Genomic DNA, 23,663 nt, shown 5'->3' with positions numbered 1-23,663 from the left:
CCAGCAACAAAGCCAGCGGGGCCTCGGGCAGGAGAAGTTGGTGTCGCCGCTCCAACTAGCAGGCAAGCGCACGGGTGAAAAAAAGCTGATCCTTTGCCGCCATAGCTATCAGCTTGAGGGGTATCGCGCTCTCTGTGCGATGACCTTCCTGTTCGTACACACTGGTGAGGCCCCGGTCGCGCGAGCGTGCCTCGCCACTATAGAGGAAAAAAAAAAAAAACTGAATTGCCACCATCGTCGCAAAAACACGCGGCACGGGAATCTAAGGCGGCATTATTGTGCCTCGTGCATTATCAAATAAAGACGCACGGACTGATAAGTTCATCAAATGGCCTAAGTTGATTCTTTTTTGCCTCTGATGCCTGCATTCTTGGCTCGCAATGCTGCAAGTACTGGAAGGCGAATGCCCAGTACGCCAGCAAAAATGCTCAGGCACAAACTGCCTTTATACTGTGCCATCCAATACAGCGTATGTGCGGGCCAGTGTGGTAATTCAAGGGCTTAGGTTCAATGCAATGCGGTCAACGGACTGCACTCAATAAGTAGAGAGCTAGCTCTATGTGACTTTTCGTTAACAGATGGACACTTTATTGGTTCCTTCATTACGAGGAACTAATTGCTGCTTTTTTTCTTAGAATAGCTATAGTATACGTGTCGCTTTGGTGTCCAGTCTATTCATGCCTCTAGCATTAGCTGGTTTCTTATAAAGGTTTAAATAAACCAGAAAGCCAATATTTGCGCTTTGTTCGTGTTTGGCGCTGCTTGAGAACTTTGCTTAATCAATTTACACATTTTTATTTTATTTACCACAAACTAATGATTGACAGTTAATGCAGACAACTTCCGTCTACAGCTTCTGTCTACGCTGCTCATGAGGCAAGAAAAGCTTTTGCCTTAAAAGTGATGGTCTTACGCAATAGCTGCAGGGTAATAATCGCAGTTCTAAAAGCGCAGCATAGGTGAACTCTTCTTGTTTTATGGGATAGATCGCCTAATTATCCGCGAATATTAAACCGATAGCTTCACCAAATCCTCTTTGAGTGCATACAAGGACAAAATGCTTTATTGACATGCAAGGTTTGTGGACGTCATCTTTGAATCAGGTGGGCACAACGCGACATGCACTGCTTGCCCTTTACAATGATTTTCCTGAACACAATGCTCACAGATTATGGTAGAATCATAGCATATTATCACACATATTACCAGCATGTTGTAGAGGTGGCTGAACAAACACAACAGACCATATTTTACATATTACCAATTAACACCATATTCACCTTTTTTCAAGGTGGCATTCAGCATGGAATATCACTTGCAAATGTCGGTTCACTGTTGATTTTGAAAAAATTCACAGCAGGCCTCGTTTTGCATGCAGCCACTAAGTTTGCAGCACAAAATGCACAGAACAAATTCTTTTGCGTGCCTACTATTTTTCTATCGATAATTAATGCTAAATATTTCAATATAGTTTTGAAATAAACTAAATTTTGCAATATGATTGAAATGGTGGTAGGTAAATGACAACCAATCAGCATTACTGTTGATTGTGATGACCACAGCATGCAAGCGCAGGTTTGGAGATGGAAGGGCATGAACATGAATTTAATGCAGGCTGTGCTTTGGCAGGAATTGTATGAACATGTCAGTAAAGCCTTGCAAGTAAGCATCTATTTTACCTGTCATTACCTGTTATCGATGTCACTATATTGTAATGAAACTTATTATTCCCTCGTTTCTTGCGCACCAACTTTGCCAGCCATGCAAAATTTCATTCCAAAGGAATTTCGTTTTAAATTTCACAGTTTCCAAGGCCTCAGTTCATACGATTTCTACGGGCATCACTGAATTTTCGTCACAAGCATTCCCTGTGTGTTAACACCCACTTCACTGACAAAATTTTAAGGCTTGTATTAGCTTGTCTCAGGCATTTTATGAAAGAATTCATTATTTTTAGTCCCTGCTTGAGCCATTCAATGCATGTAACGCTTGTGATGTCACTGCTGTACCATGTGAAGCATCGTCCCTGGCTCACAGATTGAGTCTCGGTTTGCTTTTCATTGTTTTGAAGTGGTTTCACCCAGTATTTTGAAAAACGGTTTGTTGCAGCAAAAAGGGGGCTCTAAGGATTGTGACGCAACTATCAAAGTTCGAAAAACCCCCAGAGTTGTCCTTAAAGAATCGTTAATGACAAATTACACAGTCATAATGCAAGAACTCCTGAATGAGTCTCTCAGCTGGTTCACACCGATGAATAGAGAAGCGTGGTGCTTGGAAATGCTGTCATACGTGACAGTGGAAATTAGTAGGCCATTTGTAAAGATTCAGGCCAGTGTAAAGGTTGCAAACAGGAAGATAAAGCTCACTGAGGGCTCTGGCACCAACAAATAACTAGACACATTTCTCAAAACTTGCAGAAGAAAGGCAGGGAGTTGGATACGACTAAAAATTATGCATTTATTACAATATAAAACGATAATATATTAATAATACTCTGCAGGAACTGAACAACTGTCAGTGAGCGCACAGCACCAGAATGTCACTCACAGGCACTCGCCGTAAATGCCCCAGTTTGTCACCGCACATACACATGTGCGAAAATCTCACAGTAGTTTCATTTCCTAATCTCGTGCTTAGCTAAAACCACGTCCGCATGTGCACGGCTCGCAAGGCTTTCAGGAGAAACAACACCGTCCTTCTCATTCAGTTTCACGGGAATGTCGCCAATAACCACTGCATTTGCAACCGCAGCAGGTTCAACATCTTTTCTCACGGTTACTTCTGGGACAGGCGGAGAAGCAGGACTTTTTACTGCGACCACCTCAGGAACAATCGAAGCTGGAGCTTTCACAGGGACATTCTTTGTGGGAGGTTTTGCGGAGACTTCAGCAACGACTTCGATGGGTGCTTTCACCGGTGTTTTCACAGGTGCTTCCACAGGTGCTTCTGCAGGTGCTTCCACAGGTGCTTTCGCGAGTGCCTCCACAGGTGCCTCTCGTGCCTCTCGCTTCACTGTTTTGGACATTTTGGCTACCAGTGGTCTATTGTCAGGTGGATGAACAGCTGCGTGAGGGCCTGCTGCAGCTTCCTTCACTTCCGCCGGCCTCACCTGCGGCTTCAAGAGATTCTCGACCTTGTCTTGCACAGCCTGCTTGGCAATTCTATTTGCATCCAGTGCCAGTGCTTGTTGTTGCACACCATGGATTGCAGCGGACTGAGGGTTTTGCATGATGTTCACTTTGTTGTTGGCAGCAACGGGAAAGTTTTGCGGCGACGGCTGATGAGCACTGGCTTGCTTATTACTATGCAAGATGACGTCCAGAGGCCTGACAACGTTCTCGCTGGCTTTCAAGAAACTGTCTGCGGCAGGGACCACGGGTGGCACAATGTTCTGCACCACAATGTTCTGAGCATTCAGTGGATGCTGAGGCACCTTTGCGCTGTCCTGTTGTCGAGGCTGTTGCATGGCATGTTGTATGACGACTTTTGGGACCTCGGCCAGTGGTGGCTTCTTGAATGCCCCTGTCTCTTCCGCACGCACAGCTTCTTCTTTCCTCTTGAAGTCTTCCAATGGAAACTGAACAGCCTTCTTCCCAGAGGGTTGCTGTGCTTGCACTGGCACTGCGTGCTGATTGCTGAGCGCAATAGAAGGTATGCCTCCCGAGAGTGGTACCCTGACCACCTGGTCGACAAGCTTGTCAGCTTGACGCTGCTGCTGTGAGCCCAGCATGTGGTGCTGCGCCAAGTTCTGTGCTGGCAGCGGAGCGGCAGCCTGCTCGGGAACCGGATGTGGAATGTTGTGGACGATGGGGGCAGGAGGAGGAGGCGGGTGCTTGTCCGATGGGCGGCTGTCCTGGTTCTGAACGAGCCCAGATGCTGCGCCTACGGGGGCCACTGGTGGCACTGCGGGCAACTGAGGTTTCTTCGCGTCTCCTAGAGACGCCGCCGCCGGTGCAGGCGGAATGGCAGGGATGGCGACGGCGGCTGGCGCGGCACGTCCAACCATGCCCGCTTGCACTGCAGCGTCCAGCAACGTACCATTGCGTTTTTGCAATGGCACAGTGTCTTGCTTGTGCTTGGCCAGTTCCTGCTTGAGCTCACGTTGGAGGTCCTCCAGCATCTTTTTCTGCACCTGCAAAGCCAAAGGTAATGGTATGTTAAGTCATGGTTTAACAGTGCATACAAAGCAGAACACGCCACTCTGCCCACCAACAGAGACCACAGTACCATAAATGATAACATGCGAGCAAGTTGAAAGCTGCCCGTGTCTCTCTCCCCACCGCACCCTAATCACCATGTCCTTCCTTGTGCCAATTACTGCCACAAGGCATTCAAATACAGCTTTTAAGCACAAGTAAACACTTTAAAAGTTTGCCAGCGGTTTGCTTTATTTACTGGTTCTAAAGCAATAGACAGTTATGTCGTCAGCAAATGACAGCACAGGAAGCCTCAGCTTTACACACAGAGCTTAAAATGTACACAGAAAGAGAAAGTCTCTCATCTGGCACAAAAATGAGTGGCTGACCAGATGCCGAGACTTCAAATGGAGACATTAATTGAGGTGCACGTGCCAGTGTCACAAAGTGTGGCGCAATACTAGCTTCTGATGTTGCACTCTGCCAAGTGCGCATGAAGACTGTTGCTCCAAGCACCAGGTGGCATCAACATGGAGTTAGATGGCTTACAGTTACTGGTGACATCACAGCACAACACCTTAGTTCAGAGTTTCCATTCTGCTTGTGGTTTCGGTTCAGTGTAACTACTCCAGGACGGCACCATGGCTTGCATGCAGTAAAAACCGTGACTCCGCGCCGTGTACCTGCGCTATGCCGGAGCCAGTCTGTGCATGCTGACAGCAACAGATCTGCACCTGCCAGGTGCCTGCGGCTGCGCTACAGTAGAAGCTTGTTAATTCGAATTCAAAGGGGACCGGAAAATTGTTGGAATTAAGCGAAGTTCGAATTATCGAATGGGCGTTACAATGAGCGGTTATAGCACCCTGTTGCGCCGGCAGAACCCGAAGCAGTCACATCTAGGCTCGTTATCACGAGCTAGGCGCTACTACACGTTTGTGGCGGGCATATTCTGAGAATTAAATGCATCTGGTCCTAATGGTAAATGAAATAAATTGATCGGCCAGTTACGCGCCACAAACAAGTACTAGAATGCATTCGCGTGAGCAGCAGGCCTTAGTGCAGGAATATATGACACTATTTATGCTCCAAAACATGTTTATTTTTGGGGTAAATTAAAAGCAATCAGCGAAATGCATTTGCTTGCTTGCGTTTCTTCTGCCGAGACTCCATCAGCATCATCTGCAGCTTGCCCAAAGCTCCTGCGCAACGTCAGAGTTCTCATTGACAGAGAAGTGGCGTGCTGCAGCATTGAGCGCCGACGCTACTTCACGTGCACTTGGTGGTGTGTTATATTATGACAACCTGCCGATCCAGCAGGGAGCGTTTTTAACGGCTATTCATAAATGTGCTGCTGCGGCCGGCCTAGACAGTCGGCGCCTGCACTGAACAGCTGACATTGTCGTGTCATTCCTTGGACGTGACACGGTGACATAGTCTCGTTGCCGCCGTCGGACTCATCACTGTCGACTCTTCTCATCGCACATGAGCCCTGGGAGGTCTGCTGGGAGCATGCAGCCTCAATTATATCGGCGTCACTCAAGGGCTCCAACCTCTCCACGCTGCTGACCACGTAGCTTATGCTCGTGGAACCAACAAAAGCCGTCATCGCCTGAACCGCCATACTGCATTGTTTACACCACGTGATCGTGACCCAGCGACCGCGGCGCAACGAAAACTTGGAATGGCTCGCGCCGAAGCATCAGTAGCGCGGGCAAGTATTCCGGCAGCGAAAACCTGCAACGGCGCCGTGAGCCTCGTGCACTCTACTGTTTTTTTTCCTTTTCCGTTGTTTTAGATCTCTGGTAAATTTGGAGCATGTTTTACTCGCCATGGGTCAACTTCTATCTACGATGAGCGGTGTCAGCCAGTGACTCCTAGTTCGAATTAACCATAGCGGATGCCGACTAGTTCAAATTATCTGGAGCTTTCCCCCATTGAAATACACAGGGATGTGCCGGAAGCCGGGCGTCAGTTCGAATTAACCATAAGTTCGAATTAACGAGCTTTTACTGTACATGCGGTGTGCGATGTACATGCGATACACGCGGCATAACCAGCATGGCAGCATGCATCAACAGAGAGATTTAGCATAGTGCGAGCCGCTTCCGCATGAAGCCGTGTGCATGCGCTGACAAGGCAGGGGTGCAAACATGTGGCCGGTGCTTGGCCCTTTGTGATGATCTGCATGCGTTGAGGAAGCGGATTGCGCTCTGATAAATACCTCTAATTGGAGAAAGCATAGCTAGCTAAACGCCAGTGGAATGAGTCTGCGCTGACTGCAGCTGCCACAGCCACTTTTCTTCAGGTGAAATCCCGATAAACATGCGCAATGGTGTGAGCACGATGGGGAGCTAGCACGAGACACACGGAGATGGCTGCCCCTTTCAGACACCAGACATGGGATGGCACTGGGCGTGCGGTGCATACGCCTAGCAGGTGTCATGGAGTCACGGCTTAAAAGCAACAGCTGTGCAACGACGCAATTGCAGTTAAGACCAGCAGTTAGAGGCCCTACATATATCGTATATACTCGCGTAATAAATATATCATACAACCCTCCCCTCCCCTTTTGTCGTCCATAATTTACAGTTTTTTCTTTAGCTTTTTGTAGCGGGTTCTTCAGCAGCGCAGATCTTGGCAGAGTGCCAAGACGTTGTGTGCTCTAAGCTAAGGCTTAAACATTTGCATCACACACTCGTAACTGTCCTGTTTTTTAACTTCACATAAAAAACGCGCGACTGATCTTCAGGGCCGGTGTTCAGCATGTTTGCGTTATCTCGCTACGATTGGCCGGCTTCATCGGCTACCACAGAATTGTCAGATCGCATCAAAGTGAATGGTCCTAAACACTAGTGGCACAAACGCACCTGACCGTGTGCGTTTGTTGATGATGGAAAGACGGAGGCATATGAAATTTCGACCCTTCCACAAAAATCTCTTCAAACTTTTTTCTCCGTGCAATGAACCCTCCCCTCCAAACTGATGTCAACATTTCTGAAAAAAAAAGTGGGTTCATTACACGAGTATATACTATAGATCTCACACCCCACAGATACTTCGGCACTGCATACAGGTCAGGTCCCCCAATTTACGATGGCCATTTTTGCAGAGAGTTGACATCGACACAGATTCAATGATTGTGACAAAGCTTCAATGCAGCTTGTCTTTTTTTTTTTTTCATGTAATAGAATTCTATGTTTGAAAAATGCATAATTTTAAAAATGCCTATTCTGTCGTTCAACCCTTTTAGAGAGAAAACTCTATTTGATGATCAAAACTGCAAAAGCTGGTTCATAGCTGAAGCCTTGACCTTAAATAAATGAATAAAATAAATGTTGTCATGACTGGGATTCGAACCCCGCGGTGGCGTGAACAGTGCAGCTTCGCTGGCCACTGCATGAGAGCACTATGCTTCGCAGCAGCCGATCATGCCTTGCGTTAAAAACTGCAACGCACTCTCGCGCTGTGCATTGCACATCGTCGTCTTCATCAACGTCCATCTGCAGCGCAAACAGATCAGACAAGCTTAACCTCGATCAGAGCTTAACCTGAGGCTAATATCGTCGCTAGTCGTGCCGATGACTTAGCAAAGCAAGACCATGAGCCAATCAGGCTAAATGCATGCTTTCGCATGTCTACTCAGTTAAACTACATGAAAACAGATCAGATCAGCTTAACCTCGATCAGAGCTTAACCTGAATCTCAATATCGTCACCAGTCATGCCGACAACCCAACAAACCAAAACCACGAGCCAATCCGGCTAAACACATGCTTTCGCACGTCTACTTGATTTACCTACATGAAAACCCTACCATTTTTTTTTTCTGCCAGAAGTATTTGAAACATTCGGTTCGAAATTATTCAAAGAAAATTACTCTGTTTCGAACGAAAGAAACAACTACATGCACATTCCTTCATGAAACACTCGACTACAGAAAGCCATTAGCACTCATATGCTCTGCATAGCGTGCAATATGTTTGGCATTACACTGGGGAGCTTTTTTCTGCTCCTGCGAGCTGCCCACCTTCTGCTCTTGGGCAATCTTCTCGAGCAGGGCCTCCTGCTTCTTCACCTCAACCTCGGGAGGCGCCACCGCTGCAGGGGCAGCACCGCTCGCTGGTGGCTTCAGCCCACGCCATCGGGAGGCGCCAGGCCCTTGTTCGAGGTGGCCGCCTGCAATCTCATGGTCCTCCTTCTTTAGGGCCTCCGGATCCAGGGCAACCTCGTCCTTGGGTGGGCGCTCCGGCACTGGAGCAGGCTTGGGCGTTGGAGCAGGAGCGACCTGTTGTGCATGCGAAACACGCCGAGCAGCACAAAGTAATTACCAAGCTGTACCTTGGCCACGCCTGGGATACACTCAAACTAAACCAAAAGGATGCCACAGATAAGTCCAACTAAGTCTTGTTTTCAGTAAAAGCACGTCGCCTATTTGTGGCTATGCTGACGTTTGTTCAGCAGCAGAAGATGAATCTATTGCTGATGAAATGAGATTTAAGAGTGCAGTTTTCTTTTTACCTCACATGATTCAAACTCATGATGTAAATAAGAAAAAGGACTCTGTGACCACCATATGGAAGTGAATGGCAATGTGGCCTAGCTTCAGAAATCCACAAAAATAAAAAAAGCAGTCTTAATGTCAATTTTCTTATGAAAGCAGTCGGTGGTGGCGGCTCCTGCATTTCCTCCTTCGGCATTTTCTGCCTTGTAAAAGCCCCCATTTCCACCGACCGGATACTATTTGTCGATAGAATGGGGTAATGTACCGACACAGGTCGACTTCATCTTGTGCAGGTGACCCTCTAAGCATAAGATGCAGAAGCCGTTCATGGGTAAGTAAAGCTGTTACACTTGAAAGTTACACAACACTCGAAAGCTACACTAAGAAAGTTACACTCTCTATGTTACGCCCGAGCTAGGGCAGCAGCGCTCAGATTAGCTATAGCACACACAGGCATATGAGAGCAGTCTACAACCCTCTCCAAGGCCGTTAGACTGGAAAGAACATATCTAGCACTGCACCAGTGAAAACTCTCGATGCTTTGCTGCTCTGCAAGCTGCCTTCTGTGTGCCTGCAAAAGCCCAGGCAACAGTCAGCATGCCTTTCATGGTTGCAATTACCTGCCGATGTAGCCTCCGCACACAAGAATACTGCGAAAATTTTGGCAATTTTGCAATCTTAATAATTTCAGAATGAGAGAAACAATTTGTGCACTGTTCAATCACAAAATAACCTGCTGCCCTTTTATACTTAACCCACAATGCTGTGAAAGCTGTGCAAACAGTGCCCTTGCAAATGCATGTCACTCTGTTGTGTATCACATATAGTACTGCTTAAATCCTGGGTGAGGATTTGGACGAAAACGCAGAACGATTTAAAACCATTTTCTGATATAATCAGAGGGTTTAAAGCCCTCTGATTATACATTCACAAACGACGAACAACTTTTAGTCCCTTCCAACCACTCTCAATCGGTCAACACAAAGCACTCTGTTCTGCTCATCTGTTGAGAGGCTAGAGTTTCCTGAGAACTAAAACAAACTGTTTATTGGGATGAACTTAGGACCGCAAACAGGAAACCACTTGGCAGCGGCAATAGCAATGAGCATCACTTTGGGCCATGCTCTATTTAAAGATGACTGCAAACTTATCAGAGAGCACGGCTATAACACCACGAGCTGTTCTGAACATTTTAGAAGCTTAGTCGCACGATCACGGTTGTTCTGGAGTGATCTGGCAGCGTCTTGTGTGACAAAGTAATAAGGCTGAAAGCTGACAATGAAACTGACCAACGATTATGGTGCTACCTAATGCGAAATTTGAGCACAGCTTGATTTTGCGATATATTGAGGCAGAAAACTTGGACAACCATTAAAACTACCCTTAAGAGCGCAACGCGAATCACTGCCACTTTTCCGCTCTCAAGGCCTCTGACCTATCGCACTGAACGAACGCTCCTCAGAGGTGTAGAGCGGCGCAGTGCAACCCTTGACCGGTTGCAGCATCCTCTCCCATCATGTTTGCTGCTCCCTGCGAGAACGAATTGTAAAGTGCTCTTCTCACTGCTTTAAGGAGGAACGCTGAAGCCACAAGAGACACCTTTTCACTTGGTGCAGGCCACGGGGCGCATGGCACACACATTCAGAGTAGTGCAGGGACACCCATGTATGTGCTAGTTGGCAAAACAACCGCTGATTCATGGCTGACTCGAGTCGCGAATAGCGGGTTTCTGGTGGATCTTACACCAGTTTGAACATACCCAACCACACACCTGTGCGGCAACTTAAGGCAAGGCAATGTGTCGTTTTTCACAAACCGTCTAATGTGTGCAACCTGAAATGGAGGAATTGCTAGAATATCCGCCTGCTGCTGCATCCGCTGCAATTGCCTTTGTGCAGGTGTTTGCGAAGCATGTGCTAAGCATGATTGCTATCTGTAAGTGCGTTTAGGAAATAATTACGCAATAGTAAGCACAAACTGAGCCTAACCCCTCTCGCCTGTCCCCACCATATCCTCCTCCACTTTCCACATTACACTTCTCTGCATTCTCTCTTCCACCCCTACCCCCTCCTACACCTTTTCATTCTTGCCCTTCGTTTGCTATCACCTTACTTTCATCCTTCGTTGCACTCTTCGCTTTGCAATAGTTCTGCCGGTTGCAACGACGCACAAGCCAGGAATGGGTACCTAAGAGCTGGGCTCTAAAATAAAAATTAACAGAAAAAGAGCCACATCCAAACTTCACGGCAGTATAGTATCACACGCACACTTTACACAGGAACACATACACAATACTGCTGTATATTGTCTTGCTTGAGCAGTCGAAATAAAATGCAAGGCACGCAGTTGCGGGTGAAGAAAAATGCGGCTGAGAGCTGCAAGTCCCAAGCAATGACTGAACTCGATTGCTTTTCCGTGTAGCAGCAGGGGCCTTCCTGGCTGCGCTCCTTCTCACTGAGTACATTCGCATTCCTGCTTCAGTCATTCATGGGGAGAGGGAATCAGACAACTAGTCAGACTGGCTCACGGGTCGAAATCACATCACAGTGATACCCTTGACTGAATCGTCGTGGCACTGCCCTCTAAAATACCTTCCGAAGAATTCTGCATCACCAATAGCTTTAATGCAACACATTTTTCTTCAGGACCAGGGAGAGCTCACCTCCTTGTCGACAGGGGGCTCTACCGGCTCAGGTGGTTCCAACCGTTTCTCCATTGATGTCACCGCTGCAAAGGCGAGGAAGAAGAGTTAATCTTTTCCACAATGACTTATCTGCACCATGAAAGAGTCAAGTGGACAGTAATCTAACGATGCAGGTCAACATGGATTTTCCCCCCGGTGCTTCTTTAAATCCACACTCTTTCAGCGATGGCACTGAGAGAGTGTGGATTTAAAGGGGCACTGAGGGGAAAATTAATGTTGACCTGCATCATTAGATTACTGCATTGTAACAACAAAGACACCAGTTCCATTGAAAGTTAATTTTGCATAAGCTAGAAAAAAAAAACTAAACAAATAATATGTCCCTATCACCAGCTGATTTCGAAAGTAAACAGCATGCATCGACGCAGTTTTTATGAACACGGATCCCAGTAGCTAGGCTGCATTGCTGTTCATTTCAACATGGTGACCACGGAGTCATTTCCGGTGTCGAAGCTGCGAGCTTGAATTCAGCTGTGGGAGAAGAATTTTTAAATTTAATTTTCTCAGCAATAAATGCGTCTTCTGCTGCTGGACAAACATCAGCATACCTAAAAATAGCCATAAAATTGAATTTCACTTGGAAAAAAAATCTCACAGGGACACGCAATTCTATTCCATTGCTCCATTAAGTTGGTAATGCGAGAGCCAATGGGAATGCTCTGGTATGGTGACATTTCCTTCCAGCCAATGGGAATGCTCCAGTCTGGTGACGTCAATTCTTTGCTGCCAATAAAAAAACTCTGGTCTGGTGACGTCATTTCCTTCCAGCCAATGAGCAAATTCCATGACCGATGATGCATTTTGGCCCCATGGAGCTTCTAATGCTACCGCATTAAATGAAGTTCTCTTAAAAGAAGTTCGAAGGAGATTGAGAGTAGTGGAAAAGGAGGCAGTTGTGCCTCCACCTGCTACCTCCTGACCATTTCTTTGTTTGCTCTGTCCCCACTCCCTGAATCTAGTTCAACGGTACGAAACCTGCAGCCACTGTGGTCTAGGATGAAAGAGAAGTCCAGAGATTTCCCTGATAAATTTTTTTTTCTGTACTGCCCCATGACATCTTAAGAACCAGATAAAATAAGGATTAACCACAACCAGCTATTAAACTCATCTCGATTTCAAAGCTTCAATTCAACCATGCAAACTGCATTGATGGCAAGCCAGAACCATAACTGCCATAAGGTCGGACCAGCCCACTGCAAGATGCCCCCCCCCCCCCCCCCCCCCCCCCCCCCCCCTTCCCACTTGGCTTTCGACGGCTGCCACCAATTACCTTTTCTTCATCATGGTATCTTAGATGGTAACTATATTTGTTCCTAACTAAGAAGGGACGCAGCTTTCAAATTGCGAAAAATGGCCAAGAAATTGCATTTTTTAAAATCACTGCACCTGCCCATATGACTCGTTTTCTACGCTGTTCCAAAGTTTCATTGCTGAAATCCACCAGAAAGTACCCAGCCCCATGGCGGCAGTGCATATCAGGAAAAGGCTCGAAAAATCATCATTTCGCTCTGTTCCGGTTTTCTGAGTGAAAGCTCACCTTGTGCAGCAGATTTCTTCACGCAACTGTTCTGTCTATTCTAACCACGTTTGTCTTGCCGCACTCACAGAACTCCAACCTAGGCAATGGCATTCTTGCTTGTCCATTTTGTTTACAGCTTGTTTACATCTTGTTTACAGCTTAGACATGCGAAATGAAAAGAAAAATTACGTCACGGAAAAAAAAAAATCTTAAGAATGTCGTCACACGTAACATGTATTCAGAAATGCAGTGAACACTGAACCAGTATTCCATTCCATTTTGTCTATTATGCCGGCATTTCACAAAGCTTAGAAGACAAACAAATCCTACAAAAAGGTTGTCCAGATATAATGCCGAGATACTCCGCACTTCAGTTTGAAAACATCACTAACAAGCAGGAAAAGTTTTCATCAATGAATGAAAGAATGAGGAAGTTGGTACTGAAAACTATGTCCCCCTTAACACTGTTAAAAAGGCCATTATTTGCTGCTCTCTTGCTTTTGCAGTTGTTGAATTCAGTGCTTTCTAGAAGATCCTTCAACACCATGGCACAAACATATACATATATACAAAAAGGCAAGCAAACAACACAATAAAATGACTCCCTAATTTTTGGGATGCAGAAAAAAATGGACATCTTGATTATTAGAACACCTCTACAGAACTGAGTGCGACATCAAACTGTTTTTGCAGGGGTGCACCCCTGACATTTTTTTTATCAGAGTGCTTCAGTATTAGGGTTCTCTCCCCCTTCATCAAGTGTAAGTACCATATTTACACGATATTGAGTCGACCTATTTTTCAAAATTTGAAAATCTGAAGTGAGGGGTTCGACTTTAAATCGAAACCAAAGCATGGCACCATAAATAAAGGTGAGACAAACGAGATATCAGGCACGCTACAGTGCGGTTGCATTTTTTTGCTGCTTGGCTCCGCAGCATCGCTCTTCGTGCTGGCCTTGAGCAGCTGCTATGTCAACGCGCAAAACCAGCATCCCCACTCCGCGCGAGGCGGCCGATAGTGGCTATCGATAAGCAGCAAACCGGTACCAGCCCACTCCCCACATGTGGCCGCAGACTGTGTCTGCTGAAGCGGTGACGGCCTGATAATAAATCCGTGTTCTACTCTTAATAGGCGTCGTTCAAATTTTTTGTTGTTTACTTTCAACCGCGCACTTGGGAGTGCCGATAGTAGATGGAAGAGCCGCTGTTCCAATTGCGGCAGCACCCCCACTCGGAACCGCAGCGGCGCTGAGGAGTGTCGACAGCTGACGGAAGAGCCGATGCCGCTCACGCGTAGTTACGCATTCGACTACTGCCGGCCGCGTTTCACAAGTTTTTAATGTAGTGCTTCGTAATTTGTCATTTGTGCTCCGGGTCCGGTAAGTGACCAGCACTCGTTCACGGCTACGTTTAAAATGGCTATCATTCTTTACGCGGAAAAAACGAACTGTGCGCCAGGCTGCAAGTTCGAGATCTGCAACAGGTGACACAGGTGTGGCAGCTGCACCGAGGAAAATTTTCAGCTGTTCCACGCAATGTCGTGATGTGGCTGTTTGCGAAGTGCGGGATTTCACTGCACGATGATGTTAGAACGACCAGCTGTGGGACCGCAGCAGCGATCACGACGGCAGCGCTAGTGAGGACGAGTAGTCCAATAACTAATACATTTTCCTTCTGGAATGTGCCCATGGGCGCTCCCGCACGCGGCAACCGATAGCGGCTGGCAATAAGTGGAGGCCACAGGACATTACCATCGCATTCAATTATCAAAGGCCAAGTGTAAATGACCTCCAAGTTTTCTTTCTTTTTTTTTTCTTCAGAAATGTGATGTGGGGGCGGGGGTGGGGGGGGTCGACATACATTCGAGTCGACTTACAATCATGTAAATATGGTACCCTTTCACTTCAGTAATGGTTTCTTCACTTACGTTGTGCAGCCTTTGGGGACAATGCAGGAACAGGCGATACCGCAGCAACCTTTGGCACTGGCGGCTTCGCCAAGTCTGGCCCGGGTGAAGCGTTGGACAACTTCAGGTCACCTTTAGCTGCATTGAGGTGAGTGAATGGTTGGGACAACTTGGCACCAGCACACTAGAGGAACTGCCTGTTCACCAAAGTTCAGGCCCAAGGTCGATAAAAGCTACCGGCCTTCCGCAACCCACAAAATTTTCTGAATACTAAGGCACGTTACGTTAACATCCGTTACATACGGGCTGGCAATGCAGGTGGTGAAATTAAAAATCGAAACATGGATAGAAATAAGGCACTCGGAGAACTTTAGAATAAGTTAAAAAGTGGTAGACACATAGATGATAGCCTGTTAGTGCTTACCCAATGCATACAAATACCATATTTACTCGTGTAATGAACCTAATTTTTGCCTAATTTTTTTTCCAGAAAAATTGACATCAATCTCGGGAAAGGGTTCACTGCACAGGTGAAAAAAAATTTCGACATATTTTTGCAAGAGTTGTTGAAACAGTACAAGGCCATGAGACACCCAGGCTGGAAGAATACAAATATCTCGGGGTATGAGTAAACGAAGGACAGATATACATGGAAAAGCATGGAAGACCAACAGGGCGAAAGGATGATGAGATGCAGTGATAATCAAACCAGGGCATTATGGGGATGAAACGAGTATGAAGTACTGAGAATTATTTGAAGAAAGAACAACGGTGCCAGGGCTTACTTTCAGGAATACAGTTTTGTGCCTAAGGGCAGAAGCTCAGGCGAGACTAGAAACAAATCAGACAGCTGTTTAAGATCAGCACTAACTAGGTCTAGGTACCCATAGCAAAACCACTAACAAGGCAGTATAGGGGGGGGAGGGGGGGGGTATGAGCTGGCATCGTTCGAACCAAGAGAACCTCTGAGTAAAATATTATATGAAGAATGCCTGAGGAAATTGGACAATAACAGGTGAGAAGCTAAGATATTGAATACTTATGCAGAAAGCGCAATGATTCACTGTGGCAGAAAAGGACTACGAAACGAATCAGTACATATGCAGGAAATAAGGATAGAGAAGTAAAGAGCTTTAAATGGCAGGTCAAAAATGCAGAGAGCAAGAACTGGGATAATTCACCCGAAAAAAAAAAAGAAAGCAGACTCTAGACTTCTACAGAAAATGTAAAAGACAATCAGGAAGGAATGGATCTAATCATAACTCAAGGGGCAGCACCCTATGCTTTGAAGCAAGATCAAGGTGCCTTAGAACGTGAAGCTACAAACAGAAGTTTACCGAGAAGATGACATAAGTAAATGCGTGCAAACCACTGAGCAATTTTGCTCAAATGTGGCAGTGTCCGTCCAGATGTTGATATAGGGAGAGTCACTCTCCCTGAGGCCCTAGGGCTTAGAAATAACAAAAAGAAGCATAAAGCCATCGGAAGATTGGTGGCACAAAAGAAGGGTGGTGACATATGGGTAAAAGTCCAGAATTAAAATATGGTCAAACTTAAAAATCAATAGAATTTGTATGTAAAGAAAGTTGATGCATTTACAGATGATAATGTTCATTAAATTTAACAGAATGGTTAGGTGAATATAAAGAAAAAATCTGCGCATCCACGCTTACCAGCTTAGCACTAACCTTCATCACAACTCCTGCAATGAAAACATCTCAAAGTAGTAAACAAATCTAAACTGTACCTCGCCTGTCCACAAAATGCTCTAAATCTCCCTGCCACAAGAGCAGATCATGAAGAGGTGAATTTACGACTGAAAAAGCAGGAATTCTGAAAATTGATTTTTGAGGAAAGGAAATGGTTCAGTAAATAGTCTCACATATCTCAGTGAACATTCAAACCACACCATAGGGAAGGGATAAAGGAGGGAGTGAAAGAAGAAAGGAAGAGGTGCGAGGGCTCCGGAATAATTTCGACCACCTTGGGATGTGCTGACATCACTGACAATGCATGGGGGGGGGGGGTGCTTCCATCCAAACACAGCCACCATGGTCAGGATGGAACCTGGGTACTCTGGATCAGTAGCCAAGCACCCTAACCACTGAGCCACCGCAGTGGGTACAATTTATTCTCCACTGCACACAAATTGGTTTAACCCTTCCAGGTGCTGTGTACACTGCGAATCTGCAGACTTCTCTGGGAGTGTACTACAGCTAGGAGTGATTTTCTTGTTTTGGATGAGGTCAGCACTTTTCATATCACAGCTGGGGTAAGCTAACAGAAGCCAAAAATAATGTTTCTCAGAATAGTTCACATGTTAGCATGCCCTTCGACGTACTCATAATGGCAGAATTTGCTGTTTTTTTATCATTTTTTTTTCTGTGCTTCTGTCGTCATATGTGTCTGCAGAAAGAAAATATGTATTCTCCAATCCCTTGAGTCCTGGTGTGCGATGGATGTTACAATCTCCAACCACTGAAATCCTTGCACAATATTTGGTGCACATCTATAAAAAAGAATGATCATTCACATTTCATTTCACAAATTTGATTTACCTTTCTCGAGGACTACTTAGTATTTCTCCAAGTGGAGCAAAAATGTCACTTACGCTATGCTAAGTAATGTGATAACCCAGGATTTTGCTTCCTTTTACTAACATTGTTTTCATTTCACAACATCCTACCCCACTCACAGAGCGGATATTTACACCAATGTCGTGGATCTGGGAGTATGCGCCATTAACAGCTATCACTGTTAAAAAAAAAAAAAAACTACTTCCCTAAACAGTACCTCCTCTTCCTTAAAAAGTGCTTTCTACCCCTCGAATTGTAACAAAAGTGGAGCTCACGAAGCAAGGGTGCAGGTCTCGAGACGACCACGGCCGCAGGGTTGAAGCGGCTGCTGGGAGGAGGGGAGCCCCGGTCGGGAGGGCGCACCTGGCTCAGGGTGGCCGCTGTGCAGGCAACCATGATGCACAGCCCCGCCCATGACAGGAACTGCAAGGCACATGCAAAGTACGCAAACTCTGTGCACTCTGAGACGAACCAAGTTACCCTTCCCTTAAAGCCCCACAATGCATCGAGAGAAAAGTTTAAAAAAAATGTCGAAAACAAAGAGCGCAGTGCGTTTCAATGTATTGCAGCAACCAACCTTGAAATGCAATTCCCTGTGGTGATTCAGCTCAATGAAGGTAAGTGCAGTGTTGAAACGTGACACAAACTCAGAGCAAAACCTCCCCCAGAAGCCTATACGTGTCAAGCATGCCATCCAGCTTGAAGATGGCTTCGAGCTATGCTATACGACACTTTTTTTTTTTTTTGACAATGCTGTGTCAGGCGGCTGTGCTGCACCAGAATTATTGACGGAGTAACATAGTTACAGACACTCTGCTTCTGTGGATTTCTCTTCACTGCCAAAAAGAGAGCTTGACAGGCCCATCACGGCGAAAACCCCATTCACGACTGTTGTGCCGTTACCTGTTCCAAGCATTGCGCGCCCAGCAGGAATGTTGATTTCAAACAGGTTGGACTTTTTATCGCCATATGTCTGTTGCCAACTCCACACAGTCGTGATCTCGCTGCAGTGCTTGCAGACTAGCGTCGGCTTCACTGCAAGGTCGTATTTGTGAACCCCTTTCACTATCCCCATGTGTCCTTAATAGGTCTGGAAACGCAAAGCACCAAGAAGAGAGCTTATTGCACGTATGAGTTTATCGCATGTTCTTCTAAGACTGATGCTGTAGCACTGCTGGATTCCATGAACGGCTCTAACATTTGCATCATAGCTGCCATCGACGCAAGCTCCTCGAGCACGGCGTTTTCACGAGCGCCTGTTTCCTTTACGCCACTGCCAGTGACAGTTCTAGAGCGCAGTTCTTAGGCACCTGTTCCTGCGTTTAGCGGCGTGCCTCGGCGTAACCAAGCGAACAAGCACAGCGGAGGATAAAAGAGAACAAAGGCAGAGTGCAGCGAAGGACAAAAGGTAACAATAGAGAAGAGAGCAAGAAGAAAAGTGGAGAAGGAAGGAACAGCGGCATCGTGAGGAGGAGAGAACAGCGCGCCGGTTGTTCGCCCGAGGCGAGGCTCATCAGCGACGTACACGTTGTGTGCGCTGCCCAAGTCGAAAGCCAGAGCCACCTCCATTCGGCATGGCGTGGTCCACATGCGGTTACCCAAGGTTTGGGTGTTGCAGCAGCTCAATCAAAGATCGCATTAGCGAGAAGTGCAATTGTCGGCAGATTTTTTAGTCGAATCTCGCTCGGCCAGAGTCCGCACATGCGCCAAGCACACTGTCCTGTGATGCATCGTCCAGAGAAACTTTGTTTCTCCGCAGCTGTCGTCGGCACTTGCTCCTCGTTGGCTGGCAAGTTCAGACAAAAAAAAAAAAAAAAAAAAAGCAGGGGACATCGACTTCCTTCTTCATTTTCCTTCTTTTCTGGCTGGACTGATGCACAGAATGAAACTTCTTCAGTCCTCCAGGCATATCTGTGCTCCGTTGAGAGGTCTGATTCAAAATAATTGTGCACCGTCATGACAAAGTGGCCCACCTAAGCCTATTAGATAGTGCCATTTGGGTCATGTGCTTTTGCTGACGAATAAAATGCGCACTGAAGAGAATTTTGCACTTGCTTTTTTTTTTTGCTGCGGAATGCACAGGGTGGCTGGCCGAGAGAAAAAAGGAGGCCAGATGCGCGAGCTTTCAAATGAAACTAAGGTGGCACTGGTGTGGTTTCTAGTTCTTGTGCAGTGCACGATAGACTCTAGCGGCATTAGTTACTCAATTTAAAGGTCAGTTTGTGAAACTCAACATTTAAAATCAAAATGATGTGCACTAGTAAACGAAAATTTGCTGAAAGGTACAGAATCACACCTGGAATTAAAAAACAAAACACAAAGAACGTTATTTGACACAGTAGTGTCACCTATTGTCATGCTGCAGAAGCGAAAGCTGCAAAGGCTGTTGCACTTGCCATGGAGTGACACTAGTGGCTCCCATCATTATCACCAACATAGCGGTGCTTTCGTTTGCTGCGATTGCAAGCGTTCCTTGCTTTATTTATTCTTTATAAAACTTACTTGACCTTGCAATTTATTGGCTGAATTTTGAGCAAATCACCACAAGACACAGGCCAATGATCAGTGTCACAAGTCCATAACATGAAAGTCTACAGCCACAATGCCTTCGTTACGTGGAGGTCACACAGGAGCTTCAATATGGTGGCGTTGGGGGAATGAAAAATTTCGTAAAATCCAGGAATTAGTTGCACTGGGGTATCGTTACATTCTGGTTTAACTGCACCTGCACACCCCCTAATCAAGGGAAGTCTGGTTGGACTCCCTTAAATCCGACTCCACATAATTCGAACAAATTTCCAGTCCCCTATGAGTTCAGCTTATTGAGATTCAGCCGTATCATGGTTTGATACCACAATGTTGCCATCCAGCAGTATCTCACACACTGTCCCACGTGCTACCTGCTTGACAAAATGACACGACACTGCAATAAGCAGATGCAATCCGAAGCCAAAACCAGCACCTTTAAGGGAGTGTAAAACCGCACCTTGGCGAGCAGCCGCTCGTTGGTGCTCTTGGCCTGGATGCGGGTGAACACCAGGGCAGGCATGATGACACAGATGAGCGTACCAATGGTGGATCCGGTCAGGCCCAGCACAATCTCGATGTTGGGCACCATACAGGCCGTGACCAGGGTAGCCCCGACCAGAACAACCGTCAACAGACGGAACTGGCCATCCGGGATGTAGTCATACGACGGGTCGTGGAACTTGCTGCCCTGCAGGTTACGGAAAATGCACGGCTCACCATCCCCGTCTGGCGACGTTACGTACTGATGCAGATAAAAAAAGCCTCCGGGACATGGGTAGATCAAAAGGCGTCAAGACCCGTCCCATCTGAAATTTGTTGGCAACGGGTGTACATGACACATTCTGCAAAATCATGACATCATCGCCATCCATGCTTTCCTTCCTCCATCTCGGCTATTTCCCTCACTATGCCTGTCATAACAGATGTGCTCTTTACCGATCAACTCTAACGTAACGAGAGCTTTTTTTTTTTTTTTTTACCAAAAACACCCCTCGGGTTATGATCGAATATTATGCAGCGACGAGACCACACTATCCTGCATTTACTCATAAACTGGTTAATGCTGCATCCAGCAGCCTGCAATTTTGGGGAAACGGAAAAGAAACAAGGATAAGTTACAAAGCCACATTGGTTGACGAACGGAAGCTCCAAGACAAAAATATTTAAAAACTAAGGTGACCAGCCCGATGCATCACGTATCAGAGCAGCAGCGATGAGAAACTTTTCACTAGATATGGCGCACTCGCGCAACGGGTGCGAATTCGACGCATCGTCCTCAGGAAATACAACAGAAGATGCGCGATGTAAAGGCCTCTGTTTCGTTCTGTTAAAGCTCAGTAGACACTCCAACATCCACAGCACTGTTGATGTCACATGCCAACGGCAGTGATCCGCTTTGGGCACACGGAAAGTTTGGCACTGCTACTGCATGTGAAAAAGTGCTCGCCCATGCTTTCTTTGGTATCGACATCTGATGCACTTTTCAGAAACATCACACTCACGTGCTGCCGCACAATTTTCTGAGTGCAGGCATGAATGGCTGTGCGGTTGAGTGACTGGGAGAAGTTAAGACTTTATGACGTGGCCTCTAAAACGCACAGTCGACACGGTGATGGTGCGGCGGGATCCTATGCTTATCTTTCATTCATCCTTATGTTTGGTTTGGTTTTTGGGGTTTAACATCCCGAAGCGACTCAGGCTATGAGGGACGCCGTAGTGAAGGGCTTCAGAAATTTCTACCACCTGGGGTTCCTTAACGTGCAATGACATTGAACAGTACACGGGCCTCTAGAATTTCGCCTCCATCGAAATTCAACCGCCGCGGCCAGGATTGAACCCGCGTCTTTCGGGTCAGCAGCCGAGTGCCATAACCACTGAGCCACCGCAGCGGCTGTTCATCCTTATGTGAAAAGTTCTTCCATGGCTCTTCTGAAAACGAAGGGGGGGAGCATGAATATATTTTTCTTCTACCTAACTTCCAGCATGTTCAGGCCTCATTCTTGGCGTTATTATCACTTGCTTTTTCCTATTTTGATATCCGCACAGTTTATTCTTGTGCTACAGTCGTGGTCATGATATATTCGGGTAAATAAAGCACATGAACAGATGAGCGACCAACCATGACATGCACTTAACTTTCACCCCTACTCCACACCCCATAACTGGTTACCACGCCCAGCTACACAAACACCCTCCGCTACAAAGAGGTAACTAGCATCAACATCCCCAGCTGTCGTTGGTATTCCCATTACTACAAGCGTAAACATCTGGTTTGGTTTAGGGGGGTTTAACGTCCCAAAGCGACTCAGGCTATGAGAGACGCCGTAGTGAAGGGCTCCGGAAATTTCGACCACCTGGGGTTCTTTTACGTGCATTGACATCGCACAGCACACGGGCCTCTAGAATTTCGCCTCCATCGAAATTTGACCGCCGCGGCCGGGATCGAACCCGCGTCTTTCGGGCCGGCAGCCGAGCGCCATAACCACTCAGCCACCGCGGCGGCATCTGGTCAGTTTTTAATTAGAGCATTTTCCTTAGCCTTAACAAACATTCTCTTAGAATTCATGTTCATTTTGATTATAAATTTCATTAACAAATGTGACTTTTAAAATCCCATATTTAAGTTCCCTAGTCCGCACCGATAACCAATCCTCAAAATATATTATACAGACATCCACTGCAGACATGCTCGTGTTACCTTTGTCATCCCTGAAGCCTAGTGCCTCAGGGAAGCGCATAACGCCGACATTCACATATGAATGGATACCACAGCCGGTTGCATAGAGGAAGCAACTAGCGCCCTTCAGGATCAATACTTGTTGGCACCTGCCTTATTTCACAAACACGCACAGATGACAAGCATGCCACCTATTTCCTCCTCCACGCAGGGTTGTCACTAGCTGCCGACAGAAGCTGCAGGCCATGGCTGACATTACTGATGCACCGGCGTCTAAGGTAAGTGAACACCAGAAACTGGCATGAGATGACCTCAGGATGATATAGAAATGTATGGTCAGGGAAGACCACCAGTAGCATTCATAAAATAATACAAGCAAGTGTACAGTACCTGCAAAACGATGAAACAAAAAATCGTGCATCGTGAGGACAGCACAAGAATTCCAGGCTCATATTAACTGTTCACTCAAATGAGAGTTACTGTAAAAAAGAACGATTTTCTTTGAAAATTTTAGGTTTTGTCGAGGGAATTAGTGAATTGGGTGCAAGAAAGAAGAGTTTAGAATGAAGTGGAATGCACTGCTTGTACATTTCAGAAAAATGTGCACATCAGCCGCTCTCGTGTCCATCACAGTGAATGAAAGCATGCAGCACAATGTAGTCGTTAGAGTACCATTTATCATAAATAGGGCGAGACATTGAGCACTGATGCAAGTAGTCTAGAATTTAGGTATACAAATCTCAAGGGGTCGCGAAAAATATTTCCATCACCGGAAATTCGCGTCACTAAATAAAAAGAACGATATCTACTTGCTGAAACACTAGAAGTTTGGGGACGATGGGATTTATTTAAGGGGGGACACTGGTCTTTGGGACCAAAAAACGACCCAAAAATCAATTTTTTAAAAATGACCTTTTTGGAGCCTATAGCTATTATTCTTGAACTCTACCAGTTTTTTCCTCCAGGAAGTCGGTATTTTGACCCTAATATTAAATTTAGATCACTGTGTGGGCTCAATTTGCTCAGGAGCAGGCGATTTAACACCGTGAAAATTTTGGACACCTGGCTGTCTTAGGACATCAATATCTCAACGTCTAGGTCAAATAGACATGTC

General features: G+C 46.2%; 1 protein-coding gene across 1 annotated transcript in view; it reads right to left on the bottom strand.

Moving 5' to 3' along the window:
- Window positions 1-2,437: 2,437 nt before the first annotated feature.
- The window catches only part of LOC144101701 (uncharacterized), a 47,495-nt gene continuing 26,269 nt past the window's right edge, over window positions 2,438-23,663 (bottom strand). The window contains exons 9-14 of the mRNA XM_077634835.1: window positions 20,330-20,560; window positions 17,619-17,766; window positions 14,789-14,905; window positions 11,299-11,363; window positions 8,163-8,420; window positions 2,438-4,132 (exon numbers count right to left, since the gene is read on the bottom strand). Coding sequence (XP_077490961.1) covers window positions 2,615-4,132; window positions 8,163-8,420; window positions 11,299-11,363; window positions 14,789-14,905; window positions 17,619-17,766; window positions 20,330-20,560 — 2,337 coding nt within the window. The 3' untranslated portion in view covers window positions 2,438-2,614. The remainder of the gene's footprint in view (window positions 4,133-8,162; window positions 8,421-11,298; window positions 11,364-14,788; window positions 14,906-17,618; window positions 17,767-20,329; window positions 20,561-23,663) is intronic.

Source organism: Amblyomma americanum, chromosome 8, assembly GCF_052857255.1.
Source record: "Amblyomma americanum isolate KBUSLIRL-KWMA chromosome 8, ASM5285725v1, whole genome shotgun sequence".
Classification (NCBI taxonomy): Eukaryota; Metazoa; Arthropoda; class Arachnida; order Ixodida; family Ixodidae; genus Amblyomma; species Amblyomma americanum.
Note: the sequence above shows the minus strand (reverse complement) of the source record. Positions and strands in the feature narration are given on the sequence as shown.